The sequence below is a fragment of the Orycteropus afer genome, unplaced genomic scaffold (genome assembly GCF_000298275.1).
Source record: "Orycteropus afer afer isolate SDZICR_OR568_19922 unplaced genomic scaffold, OryAfe1.0 scaffold00001, whole genome shotgun sequence".
Classification (NCBI taxonomy): Eukaryota; Metazoa; Chordata; class Mammalia; order Tubulidentata; family Orycteropodidae; genus Orycteropus; species Orycteropus afer.
This window is the reverse complement of record NW_006921588.1, coordinates 27,256,310-27,278,298: the sequence shown is the minus strand read 5'-3', so window position 1 is coordinate 27,278,298 and position 21,989 is coordinate 27,256,310. Positions and strand designations below refer to the sequence as shown.

At 39.8% G+C, this 21,989-nt stretch overlaps 1 protein-coding gene across 1 annotated transcript in view; it reads left to right on the top strand.

The window, feature by feature from the left end:
- RAPGEF4 (Rap guanine nucleotide exchange factor 4) overlaps positions 1–8,740 on the top strand; it is a 476,530-nt gene extending 467,790 nt beyond the window's left edge. Inside the window, exons 30-31 of the mRNA XM_007941530.2 lie at positions 5,210–5,264; positions 8,613–8,740. Of these exons, the coding sequence (XP_007939721.1) occupies positions 5,210–5,264; positions 8,613–8,740 (183 nt within the window). The remainder of the gene's footprint in view (positions 1–5,209; positions 5,265–8,612) is intronic.
- Positions 8,741–21,989: the final 13,249 nt, after the last annotated feature.

The window sequence follows — 21,989 nt, the reverse complement described above, 5'->3', positions numbered from 1 at the left end:
ATCTGGGAGCTCTGGTGGCATAGTGCCTAAGGCATTTGACTGCTAACCAGAAGGCTGGTGATTCAAACCCACCAGTCACTCGTCAGAAGGAAGATTGGACAATCTACTTCCGTAGAGATACAGCCTCAGAAAACCAAGGAGGGGTCGCTATGAGTCAGAAGTGACTTGATGGCCATGAGGTGGGTTTTGTTGTTGTTGTTGTTTTTACTTTAATTAGCCAGTTGCTAATAGGTTTGCTGTTGTTAAGCCTTGGGTTTTGCTGTTGTTGTTAGTTGCCATCAAGTTGATTCTGCCCCATGAGAACTCCATGTGTGCACAGTATAGCTGCTCCACAGGGTTTTCAAGACTGTCCTTTCAGAATCAGATCTCCAAGCCTGGCTCCTGATACCTCTGGGTGGGTCCAAGCTGCCATCCCTTTGGGTAGTAGTCAAGCACTTAACTGTTTGCACCACCCAGGAATTCCCCTGTTTGCTAAGATGGACAGAAAGATGAGAAATCTTGCTTTGGGGTAATGAGGTGTTTTCCCACTGGTGTGGAATTATAGGAAAGCTGCCCAGCCTGCTCCAGGCAGGCCAACCTGCTCTGGCAGGACTGCAACGCCTAGGGTGTAGTTTTTGGCATCACCCCTGCCTTGGCAGTTGGGATAATGAAGCCTGCATCTCTTTGACCTTAGTTTCTACCAACCTTAACCGAAAACACCAATGAATAAAAAGCTGCCTGCCATGATAAAATAATGTGAGGCTGAAGTTTGTAGGAGGACAGAAAAACTGTAACCATATGAATTTTAGTGGAGATAAATGTAAAATCCTCCACTTTGGGCCAAAGACTCAACTGCACATCTTCAGAGCCGAGAAGCCATAGCCAAACTCAAGGAAACACTATTAGGCAAGTGCTGTCAAGCCCATCGATACTCACAGACCCCACATATGTCAGAGCAGAACTGCACTCCGGAGGTTTCCAATGAAGATCGTTCAGGAGTCAGTCACCACGCCTTTCTCCTGAGGCCTCTCTGGAGAAACCTTTCAGTTAGCAATGAAGTGCTTAGCACCTGGGGACTCCTCATTAAACCAACAAATATCAATAATATGATTTACTTTCAAAATTGTGGACTGAGATGGGACCGTGCTTGAAAGCATTCAGCTGCTAACCAAAAGATCACAGGTTTGAACCCACCAGCCACTCTGTGGAAGAAGATGTGGAAGTCTGTAAAGATTTATAGCCTTGGAAACCCCATATGGCAGTTCTACTCTGCCCTATAAGGCTGCTATGAGTTAGAATTGACCCATCAGCAGTGGGTATTGGGTTTGGTTGATATATAGGGTTGTCTAGATCAGGGAAGGAGGATAGTGATTTCTCCGCACTTTGTGACTTGGTTAGTCTAGGACACCACACTAGAGACTGTCTAGAAGGAGCATGAAACTGTCTTATGAAGGCTTGAAGAAAATGAGAATATTTAGGCTGAACAAGAAAAGACTTGGGGGTGGGAAGAGGTCCATAATAGCTGTTTTCAAGTAGTTGAAGAAGTGCCTTGTTATATAGGAATTAAACTTGTTCATTGCAGCTCCAGAGTGCAGAAGTAGGATCAATGAGTGGAAAACAAAGGGAGAAGGACTTTAACCCAAAATGACAAAGTATTTCTAATAGTCAAAATTGTCTAAACATGAAAGGGCTGTCCTTAGAGGTAATGAGTTCCTCATAACTGGAAACATCGAAACAGTAAGAAGCCACTGTTGATGGGTGTTTCGGTTACTCCGTGCTGCTCTAACAGAAAATATCACAGGGGGGTGGCTTTAACAAACAGGAGTTTGTTCTCTTACAGTTTGAGAGGCTCGAAGTTCAAGTTCAAAGTGCCAGTTTCTAGGGGCTGCATGAAAGCCCCTCAACTTTGGGCTTCAGCTCTGCCTCCTGCTCCCAGCCCACTGAAGTTAGAGGCATCTCTTCACTCAGGCAGCTGCTGGCTGCTGAGGCTAACAAGCCCCCCCCCAAAAAAAAAAAACCAAGCTCACTGCCATTGAGTCAGACCCGACTCATAGTGATCCCTCCTTGGGTTTCCGAGGCAGTATCACTATGGAAGTAGATTGCCCAACCTTTTGGCACAGTCCTAATATTACCAAACCACATGGCAGCCTGTTGATTTAAGTCCAAAAGTCCCAAGATTAGCAGGACAACATGGCAGGCTGCTGAACTCAGCTCGAAGCAGGAGTCCAGTGTGCCGTAAGCTACAGACCGTTCCCAAAGCTTCTCCTTATATACGGGAAACAGACCACATGCCTAAAGCAACAACTCAACTGCTCGTGGAAGATTCCACCATGGAGTTGATTGCCAGTCTCATCATGGGGAATAAGTGCTTTCAGCTGCCCAGTCACTCAAAACCAGGCCCAGCCAAGTTGACATATAACCTTAACTACCACAATAGGCAAGTTATTGAAGGCATTGTGCACCTTGGAGATGGTTGGAGGAGGTGACTTCTGAAGACTCTTGCAGCATCCTGGGAAAGTACCTTGTAGTTGAGTGTCACTATTAGAAGTGTATGCGCATGTGTCAATGGGTGCAGAAGTGGCTGGAATTAAAATATCTCTTGGCTCTTCTTTGGCATTGTGAAAGCATCTGGTAACTATGCATTGATCAGAAACGCCAGAGGCATTCACACAGCTTCTGAGGGTTTATACCATTACAACATAATTGTGCAGACTTCACAAAAGAAAAGAATGGACCTCATTGCAAAGCCAGATTGGGATTTTGAAGTTCTAACTAAAGTTATCTTTGAGTACAACTAAAAAGGATACCTCAAAATTAAAACCATTGTTAAAATTAATCAAAGATTTAGAAAGGTAGAATGAACTCCAGAGCTGAAAATTACTGATTTAGACAATTGTTCTCACATTTTAAACTACATAATGAGCTAAAAATTATGAAGCCTTAGAGTATAGCTATAAAGAGTAGTCTAAAACTGAAGTCAGAATGAAATGTTTCGGCTTTCAAAACTAAAAAGCAGAACAATTACTCCCTACAAAATGGTATAGGAAGAGGTTTCTGACCCCTGTTAATTGTTTTATTATTCTTCAGAGGGGCATACTGGAAGCATTTCCCAGGGTTTTCAGTAATTATACTCCATTCAATATCTGAAGAATTACAATAATTCTGCATGGAATATACTTGTGCCCTTTGGTTGCAAAGCCTTTAGAGAAGTAAAAGAACAACTTAAAGTAAATCAGCAGGAAAATGATCATAGTTGCTGTTTATTTCGGGGCTTCATATACCAGAGGCTAATTATACATTGTATGTTACATTTTCTTGGAGGTATTTGTAATGCATTTCTCATGCTGATCAACAGACGTGCTGGTTTTAGGACCCTTCATGAAAGTCAAGTTCAGACTTTCCCGATTGCCTCTTTATATATAAGAAATTATCCAATGCAGACACTTATCACTTAATGCTTGCCAGAGTCCTCAGAGAGGCAGTATTTGGTGAGGTATTCATGAAGGTTCACACATACACATTTGTAAGGCTGTGACTTCTATGGAATCTTTTCCTGCCAAATGAGTTTGTTTTTCTGTTTGTTTGTTTATTTTAAGACTACATAAGCTTTCTCAAAGTCATTTTCTAGACTTTGGCAAGCTAAGGGTCCAGGAGAAAAGAAAGAAAAGACTGGAAGTATTTAACTGCTCAGAGACTGGGGGGTCACTTTCCCTGGGTGGAGCCTGATTGATTTCCTGCCAATGTTAATCTATCACCTCTGTCAAAAATATAAAAAGTGAAACTAAACTCATTGTCGATTCTGACTCTTAACAATCCTGTAGAGTAGAGTAGAACTGGCCCAAAGGGTTTCCAAAGCTGTAAATCTTTATGGAAGCAGACTGCCTCATCTTTCTCCCATGGAGTGGCTGATGGGTTCCAATTGAGTTAGCATTACGCACTTAAACACTGTTCCACTGGCCCTTGAGAGTCTGAGTAGCAGAGATGTACTGAGACAGTACTCAGGGACTAGGGGCGATGTTAAAATACCATGAACAAGAAATCCATACCCTAGCTAAGGAATGGTGCTTACTTTCCATCGGTGTTTTTCCTCATGTTGGCATTTCATTCCTGTCCATTTTCTTCCCTTTTCTTCTTTTGTCTTAACTATGCTGAGTGCAGCGTAAAAGATTCCTTCTTAAGTCTATATCGCACCCAAACTATATAACAAAATTGAGAAAACAAATGACAAAATTAACAAAGGTTAAATAAATTATGACCTACCCATATGATTTAGTATATACTCATTTAAAAAACATGGCATGGAAAACAGTGAAAGTGATACGTTAAAATTTTTTTACTCAAAAATCTATATGTACGATATGACTTCAATTTTAAGAAAAATATGTTTTATGTATTTATTTTTTAATATTAAATTTTTTTAAAAACATAAAATGTATAAAATATTAAGTTCTTTTTTTAAAATGTATAAAATATTTTATATATCTATTATTCAAATATTTTTAAGAGATTAGAAGGAAATATACCAAAATGTTAAGTGGTTGCCCTGCAAAGTGATATTTGAAGTGATTTTTATTTCACTCTTACTACTTGCTGTTTTCTAAAATGTGTGTGTGTTACCGCTATGATCAGAAAGAAGGAAAGGAAGGAAGGAAAAAAGCAAGGAAGGAAATTAGGATTAACTTTTAAACACACACATTTGCTGGAAGATTAGAAAGTTCAGTCATCCACAGAGTCGAGCAAAACTTATAGGTAAAATATTTTCATTCTGACTGTTCAATTTAATTTAATGTCTCATTATTGAGTCCTGACTACTTACCATGAGGAACTTGACCAGCTTAACCCTTCTCTAAACCTAAGATAGTTACAAATTCTCCTACAAATTCATGATGAGATCAAGAAGGGATGGTGAGAACTAGTCCTGAGCAGGAAGTTACAGTTTCAGAAATGATACGCTGCTTTTCACACCCTGAGGAACAAGCAAGTAATTAGACTTGAGTTAGGTGATTACTATTCCTTACCTGAAAAACGCCTTGTGCTTGTGAGTGTGGGTGCCTCTTAAACTTAATTAAAGAGGTTCATTCAGCATCACCCATCTGCCTTCAGATCGTCAGCGTCCCGGAATGTGCTGTGTCTGATGGTTCCAAGTATTGCCGAAATAGTCTGTTTTCCTTTTTGAATTATACATTAGGCTTATTTGCATTTCTGTCTTTCTGTTTCTTTATTCTTTTAGCGAATGATTGCAAATACTGCCAGAACAGTGAGATACTGCAGAAGCCAACCCTTCAGTAAGTGCAATGCCTCCGCACGCTGCAATGTGGAGTTCGGTGATTCAGTCTTTTTTAATGAAGCCACTGGAGAAACTCTTAGAGTCTGGGGAAAATTTAAATGTGTCAGAGACATGTTGGACGATGAATTCCATAGGACAAGGACCTTTGGTTTGAGGATTTGGTTGTTGTCATAAAACTAGAAATTAACCATAGGAATATAATTTGATGAATGGATTTAAGAGAATTCATTTGCTCTTTCCAGTGTGGTTAGAGACAGCTCAGACATGATCTCCAGCAAAACCTGCCTCAAATCAGCTCTCTTTATGACTCATTGCTTGATGTGGAGAAACACTGATCAACCCTCCATGACTCAGTTCTGTAGTTTATAAACTGGGAAAGATAATATTTATTGTCTCTCAGGTGTTGAGAGAGTACATTAATGTTCCTAGCACATTTGGAGAATGTCCCATAGAAGGAATTCATATTAAATTTCTGAGTATTCCCCAGTGAATTTAAGGTGCTCTTTTTAAATATGAACATGCACCACAATAACTAGCATAAAAAATGCTTTTACATAAAAATGTAACTTGGAATAACCAACATCCAATCATTGTGCTAGACACTGCTGGTGTCTTCTATGAGCTGAGACTTTGAGTCAGGGTGGGAGGTGGAACTCTGGCATCTACAGGCTGAGCTCGGAGTGAGGAGGTATATCCTATAAAGTTTTTTGTTAACTTCACTGTACAGGCCACTTAAAGAAATTTGGTTAATTAATTCAACATGATAATTTGACATGAACATGTTTGGGAGGCTACCAGCACCGTTCTCTGCCAATAAACGTGATGCTGAGACTAAGAGGCTCTCATTTTATTAAGCAGAGGTTTGTTTGCTCTTCCTAGCACAGGACTGGACACCCAAAGCCAGGGTTTGCTGATACAGAATGTCAGAGCTAGTAAATGTCTGTTTTTAATGTACAGGGGGAAAAGCCTAGGAAAAATAATCCTGATTTGGGGAAGAAGTAGACCTTTAAAGAACTGATTCAAATTATTGTGCCCTCTACTTCAAAAATGAGAATTGTCTTGCATCTCATTAATCATTCCTATGTTAATTCTTCCAGAATTAGTGCCTTATGTTTCTTGATGAAGCACATACAACAACAAACAACAAATATATATATAGGCATATATATCATCATAAAATAGTTAAACAAGAGGATACAAAAATATATAAATGATATCTGTCTGCAACACGGGTTTAAACTCTAGAATCCATGGCCTTTCCTGGAGTTCCAGCAGACATCCAAAATTGTACACAAAATTTTGTGTGTCTGAGGGGATTCATAGCCTTTAGCAGATTCTCAAAGATGTCCATGAGCCAAAGAAGAACTACAATCAAATATGGCTTGTTCCATAAGCCTCTTTGGAAGTAAATCCTAACTCTCCTACGTCTTCTAAGGAAGTAGAAAAACAATATTTTTAAAAGTCTCCACTGTGTTGTTGAAGTTATCAGTAACTGCTGGTAAACAACAGCTGCTCAGCTCTGGAGTCGACAATCTATAGATAAAGCTATAGGAATAGATGCATAAACATTGTGGGACTATGTACAGTGTAATTACAGTATATTGTACATGTAGAGTACACTGCCAGTGAGAAGCAAGGAAATTATACACAATGTGTTCTTCAGTGTGGTATTATTTATATGTGATAATTATACTGATGAGTTTCTTCTTGCAGCAAGCAGGAGCCTTTGTATCTTCCCCTGCTTTTCTGTGTTCAGACCTACAACCCTCCCCTTCACCCCTATGCAGATGGCATTCAGATTGTCTTTGGAAATGGAATGTGGGTGTAAGAGGAGCAAATGGACTGCAGACAGCAGTGTCCCGTGGCAGGCAGAGCACCAGTCTGGCGTCCAGACTGGCTTGGCCACTCCCAGTGTACTAGATCAGATCCCCTACATCTTGATTCATGGGACAGAGATGGCCCACAGGTCCAAGGCAGGTTTTGTGGTGTCAGACTGACAACTGACTTGACAGCAATGGGCTTTTTATTTTAAAATAAACATTCGAGCATTTTTCCCTTTTATTTTAAAATAGTGTCACCATTTAAAAATTGGGAGAACTTATGGGAAAGAAATCTAGATTTCCAATTTCTCTAGGAAAATCTGGCAGCTCTGAGCACAGATTCCCATCAGCCAGCAACATGCAGAACCTAACTATTTATTACGGAAAGAACCTGTGTTTCCAGTTGTCAAATTTGTTCTTCCTCATGCATGTCTGTCCCTTTTGTAGGGCTGTTGGCACTTGATTGTTCTTTCAGCCCTGGTTTTTTGGAAATCCAGTTAACCTCTCCTAGAGCTTCAGGGATATTGGTGCTTTGATAGTAGAATTCTTGCCTCCTGTGTAGGAACCCATGCTCGATTTCGGCCAATGCACCTTATGTACAGCCAGCACTCATCTGTCAGTGGAGGATTGCATGTTGCTATGATGCTTCCGTAGTGATACTGCCTTGGAAACCCAAGGAGGGGTCACTATGAGTCAGGGCCGACTCGATGGCACACAACAACAACAACAACATGATGCTGAACAGATTTCAATGGAGCTTCCGGACTAAGACGGACTAAAAGGAAAGGCCTGGTGATCTAGTTCCAAAACTTAGTCAGTGAAAACCTTGAGGATCACAAGGGTTCAGTCCCTAACTGATCGTGAGGGCGGTGCAAGGTGGGAAAGCATTTTGTTCCATTGTCAATAGGATCACTTCCTTATGGGCAGGGAACCTTTTGGTCCATGAACCCGTTCAGGCTGGTCTTGAAATGACAAGCTGGAATGGAAGGTAGCACTTACTGTAGATTGTATGCAAGTAAAAAGGGGAGTCAGGGCTGTATGGTCTCACTATCTTGTTTCAGTTTGGCCCACGTGTTAAGTGGTTTTGTCAGAAGCAAATGAAAACTGTATTTTCACCATTAGGCCTCGTCTGGATCAAGGAGGCATGCTTTGTGAGACATAGAGGTGGTTGGGTAAGGGAAAACAATTTTAATCTATACCAGACACAATCAGGCCACTGCATTTTGTTGTTGTTGTTATTGTTTGTTTTTGTTATTTTAATGCTTTTTTTTAAAAATAACATCCAGCACATATAAAAATGACCAAAAGAGGTGATTCCCAGGAAGAAAAGAAAATTGGGGGTGGAGTGGTTGTAGGGGATATGTAAGAACCAAGTGGAAGCATTTCAATGAACATGGTATATGGAGAAGTCTTGGAAAAACCCAGCAATCTACAATAAATGTAATAAATTAGTTGGTGAAAATAAACCCATGATTTACGTGCACATATTATGCAATGCCAATTCTGCCCTTTTCCTCTTTTGACAGATCCCGACGCCACTCAAGCTAATAAGAACCATCAGGATGTCCGGAGTTATGTACGGCAATTAAATGTGATTGACAACCAGAGAACTTTATCACAGATGTCACACAGATTAGAGCCTCGTCGGCCATAGACATTTAAAGTGCCCAGAGCAATGGTTTGTCTCCAGTCCACAATCTGTTAAAAAATGCCATTTATGCCACTACTCACTGTGTTGCCACTAGATAATTCTACAAAACAGGCAAAAACACAAGCCTGAGACATTTCAAGGCTGCATTCTGCTTCCCAGCTCCATGACAAGAGAAGGACCTGTTTGACTTCCATAAAGCTTGCACACTCTAGCTTAGGAATCCCAATTTGTAGTCACTCCATTTCTAATTGTTCCATCTTCTTTGCTGAAACATAAAAAATAAGGCCCATATGAAGAGTTTGGTAGTAAATACCATTGTCAAGAGAAGAATCAACCCCTGACGTTTTTTCTAAGAGTGTTTAAAGGATAAGATGTGCGACAGATGGACTTGATTTAGAGACATCAGTGGTGATATAGCTTCATAATTTTTGATTCAAGACTTGGAGTGGGATTTTTAGAAGGCATTGAGGAATTGGGATAGATCTAAATTATAGGTTGCATACTTCCATCTTCATAATCTTACCTCTGAAGAAATAGAACCTGACCACATTACTTATACAACATTACGGCTATTTATGTAACTTAGGGAGGACTGGTCTGTAATTGCTGAATGATAAATAGAGTAATATTTATGTTTACAATGTAACTTTTTAAAATTTACAAATCAGGATTACGTACATAATAATTCCAATAAAAACTCCAAGGTTCTTAAAATTGCCAGCGTTAAGATGGAAAATAACATTTCAGAAGAGCACAATATGCACAAACCTTTTTTTCAAAATTAAAATATTTTCCTGGGCATTAAAATTCTTTACTATTGGCTACAAATTATTGTTACTGATTGAAAAAAAAACATATTTTCTGGACTTAAGTGTTATTACAAATACCTTACTTTTCAGCAATTGTTTTGCACTTTCAAATAGACTGTAAATAGTTCATTCAATCAATGGTATAGAGTTATTTATTTGCTATATAATAGATATTGTGCCAAATAATTACTTTCTATTTATTTTACTTAGTATGTAATTTTGGAGTACATTTTTTTCCTGTTTTCATAATTATGCTACATGTAATGTGTAGGAATTGTATGTATGTATATCTTCTGTAAATAACATCTAGTATCTTCATTAAATATAATTGTTGACAAGAAATTAATGTATTGTCCTCAATTTCTATAATATCAGACGGATGACCATTTGGAATGGTGGGGCAATGGTGTTTTAAAAATTGCAATAAAATTCATATACCATAAAATTTATCCCTTAAAGCAAACAATTAAGCAATTTTTAGTATATTCACAAGGTTATACAACCATCACAACTATCTAGTTCCAAAATATTTTCCTTACCTCTAAAAGAAACTCAATACACACTCATTCCTCATTCCTGCCCCCCCAGTGACCATTAATCTACTTTCTCTTTGTAGATTCACTGTTCTGGTTGTTGTTGTTGTTATGTGCCATCGAGTTGGACCCAACTCATAGCGACCCCTCCTTGGGTTTCCAAGGTGCTATCACTATGGAAGTAGATTGTCCAGTCTTCCTTCCTAGGAGTGGCTGGTGGGTTTGAACCTCCAGCCTTCTGGTTAGCAGTCAAGTGCCTTAGGCACTACCCTACCAGAGGTCCTCACTGTTCTGGACATTTCATATAAATTAAGTCATACAATATGTGGGCTTTCGTGTCTAGCTTCTTTCACTTAGTATAATGTTTTCAAGGTTCATCCATGTTGTAGCATGCCTAGCATGTCATTCCTTTTTATAAAACAACAAAACCAAACCCACTGCCATCCAGCCAATTCCCATTGGGTTTCCGAAGTGGTAAATCTTTATGAAAGTAGATTGCCCTATCTTCCTTCTGGGGGAGTGACTGGTGTGTTTGAACCACCAACCTTCTGGTTAGAAGTCAAATGGTTAGAAGGCATTCCATTGTAGAGATACACAACATTTTGTTTCTCCATTCAGTACTTGACGAACATTTGAGTTGTTTTCTTTTTTTTGGCTATTACAAATAATGCTGCCATGAAGGGGCACTACATTTTAAACCACCTGATACAGAACTTCATACCACGTTTCATGGATACCGACTTAAGCACTTAGTAAAATATTTGAAGAAATTTCATGGCTCTCTATCTTAATAAGTCAGCATTCTCCAGAATATACTAATCCCCCAAGTTTACAAGCTGTCTTTCCAAAACAAAACACAGCTGCAAACCAAGAAATAAAAACCAGGATGGTATGTTCAAACAAAGTTAAGAAACACTGTATAATATGCCCCACTCAAATGATTCCCAGTGTTCATTAAGTGCTCTGAGAAGTCCTGTAGTATTCCCTTTTAACACCCCCACAATTCAAGGCCTGTCTTCAGGAATGTTAAAGCAGGCAAATGCCTTTCTGTGTTCATTTACATATAATCTCAAGTTCTTCAGGAGCAGGAATGTTATTTTACTCAGTTTTATGCCTCCCACCCAGAGTCAAGCAAAATGTCTGGACTTCACTAGATAATAATAAAATGTTTATTGAATAAATTTGCTAGAAGCCATTATTGTTCCATGTTTATTATCTCATGGACTTCAACACTTGCAAAGTGTTCAGTATTATATAATTTTTTCCTTTTCTGGCTAATTTTAAAAAGATGAGCAATGAAGCTGATGGTTCATTCCTAAAGCATCCTTGTGCTCTCTAATAGTTACTTCTTTACTCCTACCTTACTATAAAGCCAGTGCTCTTTATGACAGACTGCTCCCTTGTCTCAATTCCATGGGGAATGATATCTTAGGACCTTATTTGAATTCATTTCAACATTATTCTAATTTAGTATATGTTCTTTCATGTGTATTCTTTGTGGTCTTCCAAATGAGAATACTTATTGCTATAGTTAATAAAAGTAAGAGGATTTTAATTATGTATGGCCTCTTTGAAAATGTGTTAAACTCCGTTTCTCAAAGTAGCAATGGTGAAGTATAAGAATTCACACTCTAAAAATATATAGTAGGCAAGCAACCCTTCCTGAGGCAGGAGATGCTGTTAATGTTTTAAAACTTGCAAATAAGCCAAAAGAAAATGAGATGCCTACAGGGTCACGAGAAGGATAATGAGGTTTGCTGGAAGATGTGAAAAAGAAGAACGAATGTTTTTACCAAAAGCGCCTGTCAAAAATTATACATTTAAGTGGTTAACATACCTACTTACTAAGGTCACTGGCACAGTGTACAGGAGTTCCAGCAATTTTTAATACCTTGCAGGTTAAATAGACTTCGGATTCAATAGCATTTCTTTTTAAGATATCAATGCAGATCAATGACTAGCAGTGTGAGAAAATTAAAAGAAGTGTCATTCTAGGTCAAATTATGCTAGTAATAATAATAATAATTCAGCCCAGAATATGTAGTGTGGCAAAATGAACCCCTACATTGAATAGCTTTCCTTCAGCTGTCAATCTAAAATGTATTACATCTCTAGCTTCTGAGTAATCTTAAATTTCTTTGTCCTCTGTGGGAGAAGAATGTGATGTTAGATGGGCAGGTCACAGCATCCCTCAGAAACTGGAGAAGAACCATGAACTTAATTAATTGGGTATTGTTAGTTTTCTCTCTACCCATTCATTCATTCTTCAACAAATAATGATCAAGGTGCTTACTAAGTGCCAGGTACTCTATGAATTCAGAATTCAATGGCGAGGAAAACTAGGCAGGATCCCTATTCTCCTAAAGCTTACCATCTGGTGACAGAAAAAGATTAATCAAATTACCACAAACAAAAATATAAAAGTGCTTCAAATGAAGGATATGGTGTTGTGAGACCATGTATTAGGAGGATTTGACCTAATCCAAGGTGAGGAAATGTTCCTATGCAATTCAGAGTTGGCCTGAGGATGTAAGTGCTAGCTAAAAAGAGAGGCAAAAAAAAAAAAGAAAAAGAGGAAGAAACTCACTGCTGTCGAGTCAATTCCGACTCATAGTAACCACTCCTTGAGTTTTCAAGGCAATATCTCTATGGCAGTAGATTGCCCAGTCTTCCTTCTGAGGAGTGGCTGGTGCGTTTGAACCACCAGCCTTCTGGTTAGCAGTCAAATGCCTTAGGCACTACACCACCATCTAAGCAGGAAAAAACATTGGCGGTCTGAAGAGCAGAAAACTCACTGTGATGGAGCAGAGAGAATATGGGGGAGAGTGGTACAATATGTGCTGGAGAGCTAAGAGAGGGTCAGAGCATGGAAAGTCTCGTACATCCTTTTCAGGAGTTTTTACCCCTGAAGCATTGGTGGTTCAACAGTAGAATTCCTGCCCCCCCCATACAGGATGCCCAGGTTCTATTCCTAATCGATGCACTACATGTGCAGCTAGCACCCATCTGCCAGTGGAGGCTTGCATGTTACTATGATGCTAAACACATTTCAGCAGAGCTTCAGCACGAAAACAGACTAGGACAAAAGGCCTGGCAACCTGCTTCTGAAAATCAGCCAATGAAAACACTAAGGAGCACCACCGTCCAATCCACAACTGGTCCGGGAGATGGCACAGGACCTGGGCGGCAGTTAGTTCTTTTGTGCATGGTGTCACCATGAGTCAGGGGCCAACTCCAGGGCAGCTAACAACAATTTTTAACCCAAGAGCAGTGGAAAGCTGTTAAAGTGCTTGACACAGGGAGATTGTGATCAGACCTGCATTTCTAATGATTAGCCCTTAGAAGGCAGGCTCACTACTTTAAGTTTACAACATTATCTACCACATAAAGCCAAAAAAAAAAAAAAAAAAAAAACCCAAGCCCATTGCCTTTGAATAGATTCCTACCCATACTGACCCCCCTTGGGTTTCCAGGGCTGAAAATATTTACAGAAGTAAATTACCTCCTCTTCCTCCTGGGGAGTAGCTGCTGGGTTTGAACTGCCAGACTTCTTGGTTAGCAGCCAAATGTCTTAACTATGCCAACCAGAGCTCCTATTGAGTATTATCTCTAATTCCTTAATTGAATGACTTTAGTATCCTCGGAAGGAAGATTGGGCAATCTACTTCCGTAGTGATACTGCCTCGGAAACCCAAGGAGGGGTTGCTATGAGTCGGGTCTGACTCCATGGCACATAACAACAACAACACAACAGTATCCAGGTTAAAGGTAGGGTAGAGGGAGTAGTGGATAATGGCTAATATTAAAATCAGTGGTGGCAAATTAAAACTATAAAATTCTTAGAAGTAAAAGCAGGGGCACTGCTGTGAGGGACAGCTTTCAACAACGGAATATCTAATATAATAACAAAAGCACAAACAGCAAAAAACAGGATAATTAAATGGGACCTCATAAGAATTAAGAACTTACTTGTTCATCAAAAAGCTTTACCAAAAAAATGAAAAGACAAACTACCAACTGGGAGGATATCTTCAGAAACCATATATCCAACAAGAATCTAATAACCAAAATATATGTAAAATTCTGACTACTTAGCAACTAAAGACAAATATCTCAATCATAAAATGGGCAAAAGAATTGAATAGGCATTTCACCAAAAGGACATTCAAATGGTCACCAAAGACATGAAAAGTTGCTTGGTGTCATTAGATATTAGAAAGATGTAAATCAAAATCACAAAGAGTTACCACTTTACTCCCACTAGGATGCTAAGATTGAAAAAAAAAAAAAAAAAAAGTCCCAGATAATAATAAATGTTGGTGAGGATGTGGGGAAATTGGAACCCTTATCCATTGCTGGTGGGAATGCAAAATGGTAACCCTATTGTAGGAAACAGCATGATGATGCCTCAAAAAACCAAAAACTGGAACTACCATATGACCTAGAAATTCCACTCCTAGGTATATACCCTCGGTATATTCCCCAGAGACTTGAAAACAGTTATCCAAACAGAACCTTGTATACCAACATTCATTGCAGCACTACTCACAATAGCCCAAAGGTAAAAACAACTAAATGCCCATCAACAGATGAATGGATAAACAAGATGTGGTACATACATACAATGGAATGGTATTCATCCAGTAGGAAATATGAAGCCTTGACACATGCTACAATGTGAAGTTGGAAGACAGGCTGAGTGAAATAAGTCAATCACAAAAGGACAAATGTTGTATGACTTCACTTACAGAAAAAGATAAGAAAAGGCAAATGCATAGAGAACAAAGTTTATTAGTGGTTACCAAGGATAGGAGGAAGGAGAAGAAGGAAGGTTAATAGTGATGGAAATATTACATTGATTAAGGGTAGTGCTGCACATCCAGTTATTGTAATTGCTGTCAATAAGTTGTATACCTGTTATGCACCTTTTGAATTGGCAAAAGTTGTATGACAGATATATTACAATGACCTAAAAAACAAAAATAATAGTTACTGAGGCTGCTTAAGTACAACCAAAAATTCTGATGGGATTTGGTTCCTTTGGAGGTTTAGGGTCATGGTTTCATGGGACATCGTAGTTAATTGGCCTGATAACTGGATGGTACCCAGCTACCGTAACTGAACATTTTGATCAAAGATTCCATAGAAGACTCCTGATCAAAAAAGGGGAATGTAGAGCAGAATTTCAAATTCTCATGGGCTCCAGCCTTCCTGGAGCTATGAAGGGCGGATGAACCCTTGAAACTATTGCCCTGAGATCATCTTTAAACCTTAAACCAAAAATATCCCCTGAAGTCTTCTTAAAACCAAAAAACAGTTTAGCTTAACTAGTGAAAAATGTCTGCAATGAGCTTTCTACTCCTTGAAGAACTCTTTATATGGCATCAAGTTGACAACAATAACTTGGAAGAGTAGATGGGAAACTTAGGGGGCACTGAATTTATGTTAAAGGGGGAGGAAACCAAACCAAACTCACTGCCATTGAGCCAGATCCGACTCTTAGTGACCCCTCCTTGGGTTTCCAAGATGGTGTCACTACAGAAGTAGATTGCTCAATCTTTCTTCTGAGGAGTGGCTGGTGGGTTTGAATGGCCAGCCTTCTGGTCAGCAGTCAGATAGATGCCTTAGACACTATGCCACCAATAACTCCAAAAACTAGTGTGAGAATAGTAGCAAAACTCAGAGAATGTAATCAATGTCACTGAAAGGTATATGTAGAGATATGTTAAATTGATGTCTGTTTGCTGAGTATATTCTCAACAACAGTAACAAAATAAATAAAATTATAAAAAGAAAATAATCAGTGGTGGGCCCATTGCCCACCCCCCACAGTCACACCAGCCTTTCTTCTGACTTAGCCACACTGGGCCACACTTGACATAGCCCATGCCTATGGTGTCATCTTCTTGGAGAGTGAAACTGCCAATATATAGCCTAACAGTTGGGGAGAGCAGTGGCTAGGGGGCCTAGGGCTTAATATGTTTTAGTGTCCAATCACAGAGCAAGAAAGGCTCCATTTGCAGCTATACCCTCCATCAAACCATGTCCACCCACCAGGTAGTCACAACCCCAGAATCTTGGCCCATCTTTGCTCCTTGTTGATTAATGTGTCAGGCTATTGTTGTCTGAAGTTTGATGCTATAGGATAGGAGGAAATATGACTAATCCCAAGAGAATAAGGGCATGGGAATGAGAAAAGTGACTGTCTTGGGCTTCTTTGCATGTTTTTCAGGCTAGGGAAGTTCAAGGATGCTGGTAGAGGAAGCCAGGATCTTCATATTTGAAAAGACTAAACGGAAAGTCCTGCTATAAAATTAAGTGGGAGTCTCTGGGTGATGAAAACATTTAACATGCTTAGATGCTAACTGAAAGGTTGGAGGTTCAAGTTCACTCAGAGGTGCCTCTGAAGAAAGGCCTGATGGAATCATCAGCCACTGAAAACCCTATAAAGCACAGTTCTAGTCTGACACACATGGGGTCACTAGGAGTCAGCGTTGATGGCAACTGGTTTTATAAAGGAAGATGAACACAAGTCACTTTAAGCTGTGGACGCTAGCATGGGTACACCCTCTAGGCTTAGGGAAGAGAGATGCTAGGGCCAGGGCAAGTTAGGGTTGCCAAATTCTGCAATAGTCTGCTTCCCTCAACATTTGCTGAGAGGACTCAGACTTTTCCCATTAGGAAGAGTGGACTTCTACACTAAGAGGACAAACACAAGACAAAAACTGGAGCTAATGTAGGCATAAAATTCTTCAGAAAAAGTTTTTGCAGCACTGGAGAACTAAAAGGGACTAGAAGATCTTCTTCAGGTCTTGATTCACTCCATTAGCTTGAGACTGATGGCAAGAGGCTGCAGGGTAATAACATCAGGGGCCTTGCAGGAATGGAGGAGATTTTGGTATTGATGGTTTAGAGCAGGAATCCTAATGTTTTAGAGCATAAGATAGATACTTATACTTAGTTTCCCCAGCAAGGAGACACAAGAGCTTTGGGAGGAGGAGCAGGTTTGACACCAGCCAAGATGCAGCAGCTTTACAATGATGATGAAGAGATGGTTCAGTGGGAAGATAAAATATACCAGTGACTGTATCACTTAAGTACAACAAGCCACCCCAAAATTTAGTGACTTAAAACAACAACCGTTTATTTACCTTATGAGTTTATGGATCAACTGGACAGTTCTGCCAATCTGGGCAAGACTTGGCTGAGCTGGGCTAGGCTCGCTCATACATCTGTGGTCAGCTGGTCTAGGATGGCTTTGGATGTTCATCTCTGCTCCATTAGTTTCTCATCCTCCAATAGGATAGCTTGGGCTTATTTACTTGTTGGCTGAAAAGCATTCCAAGGGAGCAGATGACAAGCAAGAGCTCTTGAGGCCCAGTCTCAGAACTAGTACACCATCATTCCCATAGCATTATATTGACCAAAGTAGGTCAAGAGGAGGCCAGTCTACACTCAAAGGGTGGGGAAATAATTCTATCTTTTGATGTGAATGGCTGCAAAGTCATATTGCTAAGGTTGTGAATACAGGGAAGAATAATTAGTCATTTTTGTGAGTAGTCGACTATAATGGGGAGCTCTGGTGGTGTGGTGCCTAAGGCATTTGACTGCTAATCAGAAGGCTGATGGTTCAAACTCATCAGCCACTCCTTGGAAGGAAGACTTGGCAATCTACTTCTGTAGAGATATTGCCTCAGAAGCCCATTTTTGTGAGTAGTCTACTATAGTGAGGGACCACATAATAGTAGTGGCTAGAAGGTTTGTTGTTTTCCTTTGGGAGGAGTTTTGGAGGACCTGATGCTACCAGGTGTTTAAAGTGCTTCTCCAAGGTGAATCTAGTAGTTCTTGGATAACTAGATTGGTATAGCAGAAAGAGCATAGGCTTTAAAATCAGAAACATCTTGGTTTGAATCAATCAGGGTCACCTCTAATGTATACAGCACCTTCGTGTATATTAGGAAAAAGACAACTCTTCCCTCAAGCTGGCACAACCCTTCAGGAGAGCACTCCCTCAACCAGGCCTCCTGGGGTGTGCCACAACCTGCAGCATAGGATGCTGTAGTCCCCAGCTGTGAACGTTGGCCAATATATTTCACCTTCTTTAAACTTCAATTTCAAACACACATCTGCAAGTGAGAATTAATAACACCTCTTCACAAAGACTGTAGTGAGGACTAAATAAACCAACCTAGTTTCCCCCAAGTTGATTGTGAGTCATGGTGGTCCCCCTAGGAGAACTGTACTCCATAGGGTTTTCATGACTACGATCTTTTGAAAGTGGATGGAAACCCTTCAGTTTCAGCCACACGTTTAACCATTTGAATGTACTGAGTACTGGAAGGTCAAGAAATACCGGTGCCTTTCCTTCCTCTTTGCCATAATGAGAAGTTACCTTAAATGGTCCTTTTGAACAGTTAAGGACTCTTGAGAGTCTTCATCTAAACCAATTATGAAAGCATGAAAAAGGAGGGAAAAAATTATGGGGCTTTGAGGCTGCAGAACTCTAGAAGCCTGACTGATGCTTGTTCTTTGTACCTTAACCATTGGTGACAGCAGTTTTGCAAAGCTTTTGTTGCAATAATTTAACCATCATTGTCTTTTTTTTTTTTTCCTCTTTTTTTTTTTATTAGGATTTGGATGAAGATTTACAAAGTAAATTCACTTTTCATACAGCAGTTCACATATACTTTGTCTCATGTCATTGACCAAAATTTACAATGCAGCAGCTCCCCTCCCACTTCCTCCCCATAGTTCCCTCCTCCCAGTGTCCATCCCTTCATACTCTTCTGCACCCTGAGCTATCTCCCTGTGCATAAGCAGCCCTTCCTTCTCCCATGATTGTTCTCTCCAGGGCGTGTGTCTACTTCAGGTAAATGTTTAACTCACATGCCTGTATTTTGTTTGGCTGGAAACCACAGTTGTGGGTTCAATTCCAGAGCTGAAGGGCAGCTAGGGGCCATAGTCTCAGTGATTACACCAGGCTCTATTGGACCAGCAAACCTGGTCCCCACCTTCTTTTTCTTTTTTTTTTTTGCCTCCAAATGATTTTGAGTTTTGTACCACATTGTTCTCCCTCTTTATGCAGGATCTCCTACATCCCTTCCAAGTGGATGGCAGTGGTAGCTGGGCACCATCTAGTTCTTCTGGTCTCATAGTTGTATAGGTTGCAGATCGGATGGTATACCAGTCGCTAGGACTGATTGTTTCCATTAATTTTGTTTTTCTTCTTTCTTCTTGACGAGGAGAGACCCGTTGTTGCATCTAGATGGCAGCTTCCTAGCTTTTAAGGTCCCAGTCGCTACTCGCCAAAGTAGGAGGTGGAACAATGTTTTGTATAGTATGTTATGCCAATTGAGCTTGGTGTCCCCTGCGACTATGGTCCCAAGCCCGCAGGATCAACTACTCGGTCCCTCTGGGTAGCTGGCTGTGACCAAGTAATGACCATAACCTTGCCCCTTGTCAGCTCTACTATACACCTGGGAATTCTGATCATTCACATGAACTTATAGGCCCATTGTCTGCCAACCCTATATATGATCTTGGATACACTCTCCATTTAGACATACCTAATTGTTTAGCTTGTTCACCCATCTATCCGTCCCTATACCCATGTTTGCTTTCACGGACAACTCAGTACTGTATATGCAAAGGGGTTCATATTTGATGTCTGTACTGCCCATGTAACTCTCTATGTCTTTCTCATCCTCAATGCTGCCATATTGGTCACTCACATTTGGTACATTGCCCTTCTCTTCACCCAAATCAATATTTATCTCTATCTATCTAACAGCATTCCCTCCCCTCCCTTCCCACCCCTGGTAACCAACAAAGAAAATGTCCTCCAGTAGATAAACCTTTCCTTAACTTTCACAATAACGGACTAATACAATAATTGTCCTTTTGTGACTGACTTATTTCACTCAGCATAATGTCCTCCAAGTTCATCGACGTTATGCGGTGTTTTGCAGATTCTACATTATTCTTTAGCGTTGCATAGTATTCCATTGTGTGAATGTACCAAACTTTGGTTATCCATTCCTCAGTTGTTGGACATCTAGGTTGTTTCCAAGTTTTGGCTATTGTAAATAGTGCTGCGATGAACATCGGCGTGCATATATCTGTTCTTGTTATGGCTCTCACTTCTTTAGGGTATATACCTAGTAATGGGATGGCTGGGTCAAATGGTATTTGTATTTCCAACTTTTGAAGGAATCGCCATACTGCTTTCCACAATGGTTGTACCATTTGACAGTCCCACCAGCAGTGTATGAGAGTCCCAATCTCTCCACAACCTCGCCAGCATTTGTTATTTTCTGTCTTGTTGAACTTTGATACTAGTGCTGGAGCAAGATGGTATCTCATTGTTGTTTTGATTTGCATCTCTCTAGCTAATGATAGTGAGCATTTCTTCATATGTTTGTTGGCCGCTTGAATATCCTCCTTGGTGAAGTGTCTATTCATGTCTTCTGCCCATTTTTTAATTGGCCATGATTGTCTTTTATGTTGTTGTTGCTAGTTGTTGTCAAGTTGATTCTGACTCAAGGCAACCCCATGTGTGTCGGAGAATAAAATGCTCCACATGGTTTTCAAGACTATGACCTTTCAGAAGCAGATTGCCAGGCCTGTCTTTGGAGGCCCCTCTGAATGGGCTTAAACCACCAACCTTTCAACTAGTCGTAGAGCACTTAGCCATTTGAGCTATGCAGGGACTCCTAAATCAAAATAAAAAACCCCACTGCCATCCAGTTGATTCTGACACATAGGACTCCCACTGGATTTCCAAGGCTGTAAAATCTTTATGGAAGTAGATTGCCTCATCCTCCTCTCGCAGAGAAGCTGGTGGGTTTGAACCGCTGACCTTGTGGTTAGCAGCCAAATGCTTTACCCACTACACCACCAGAGCTCCAGAGCTCCTTTAGGTTTCCCAGACATGCTTAAAAGTTATTTACAGTGTAATAGAAAACATTTCAAATGAAAGAGGAGAGAGGTGAAAACAGAACAAAAGATACAGGCTTCTTACCCACCGATAAACATAGATATGAAATATCAAAGAATAAACCAGAAGCTAAACCAAAGGGCAATACAAGCCACGCATACATAGATTACACTAGAATCCTATTTTACATGTTCAGTCCATATAACCTAGAAACAATTATGTGGCGTTATGAGATTTCTCCTGAGAAAGTAGCTTTTCATTAGTAATCCTAATCTTCACCATCTAATGCTCAAAAGCCATTAGAAAAACCATATATATTTATGGTTTCAGAAATTAAATTGTAAGTATGAGTCAAAGTGTACATTAAATTAGGGATTATTGCTTATGGCACTCTGTAAACCAGGTGATACTCGGCCATTTTAATTAAGAATTCATTTTTAATAACACAAGCAAATGAATGACATTAAGTCAACAATGAAACAGGTGCAGGTGGGGGAATTATGGGACTAACTCAAAGATTCAGTTGTTTTATAGGCTTAATGTGCAGAGTTCACATATGCCTTAGGAAAAAAATCTTTGGGGCAACTGCATAAACACTCTGTAACATGGAGATCTTTTGAGCACCAAGAGAAGATGATTGCTAGGGAAAAAAAAGAGAGAGAGAAATTTGTGTATTTTTATTTAAAATTAGAAGAAAAGCAAGGTCACTAAGGAATACAGCGTTTTAAGTACAAGAACATTATCTGAATGTTGGCTTTGAAAGAAAAGTTTCTAAAATATATTGATTCAGTAATCAAGGCTTTTCACCTGTCAGCTATTTGTTCAACATTCACTACGTGCCAGATATGGGCAAACACAAACATACACACAGTATTTTATATTAAATACCTAAGAGATGAATAATCTCACTTTCTTTGATGAGGAAACATTGAGAGGAATTAAATAGCTTGCCTAAAGTCACATGCTTCTCATAC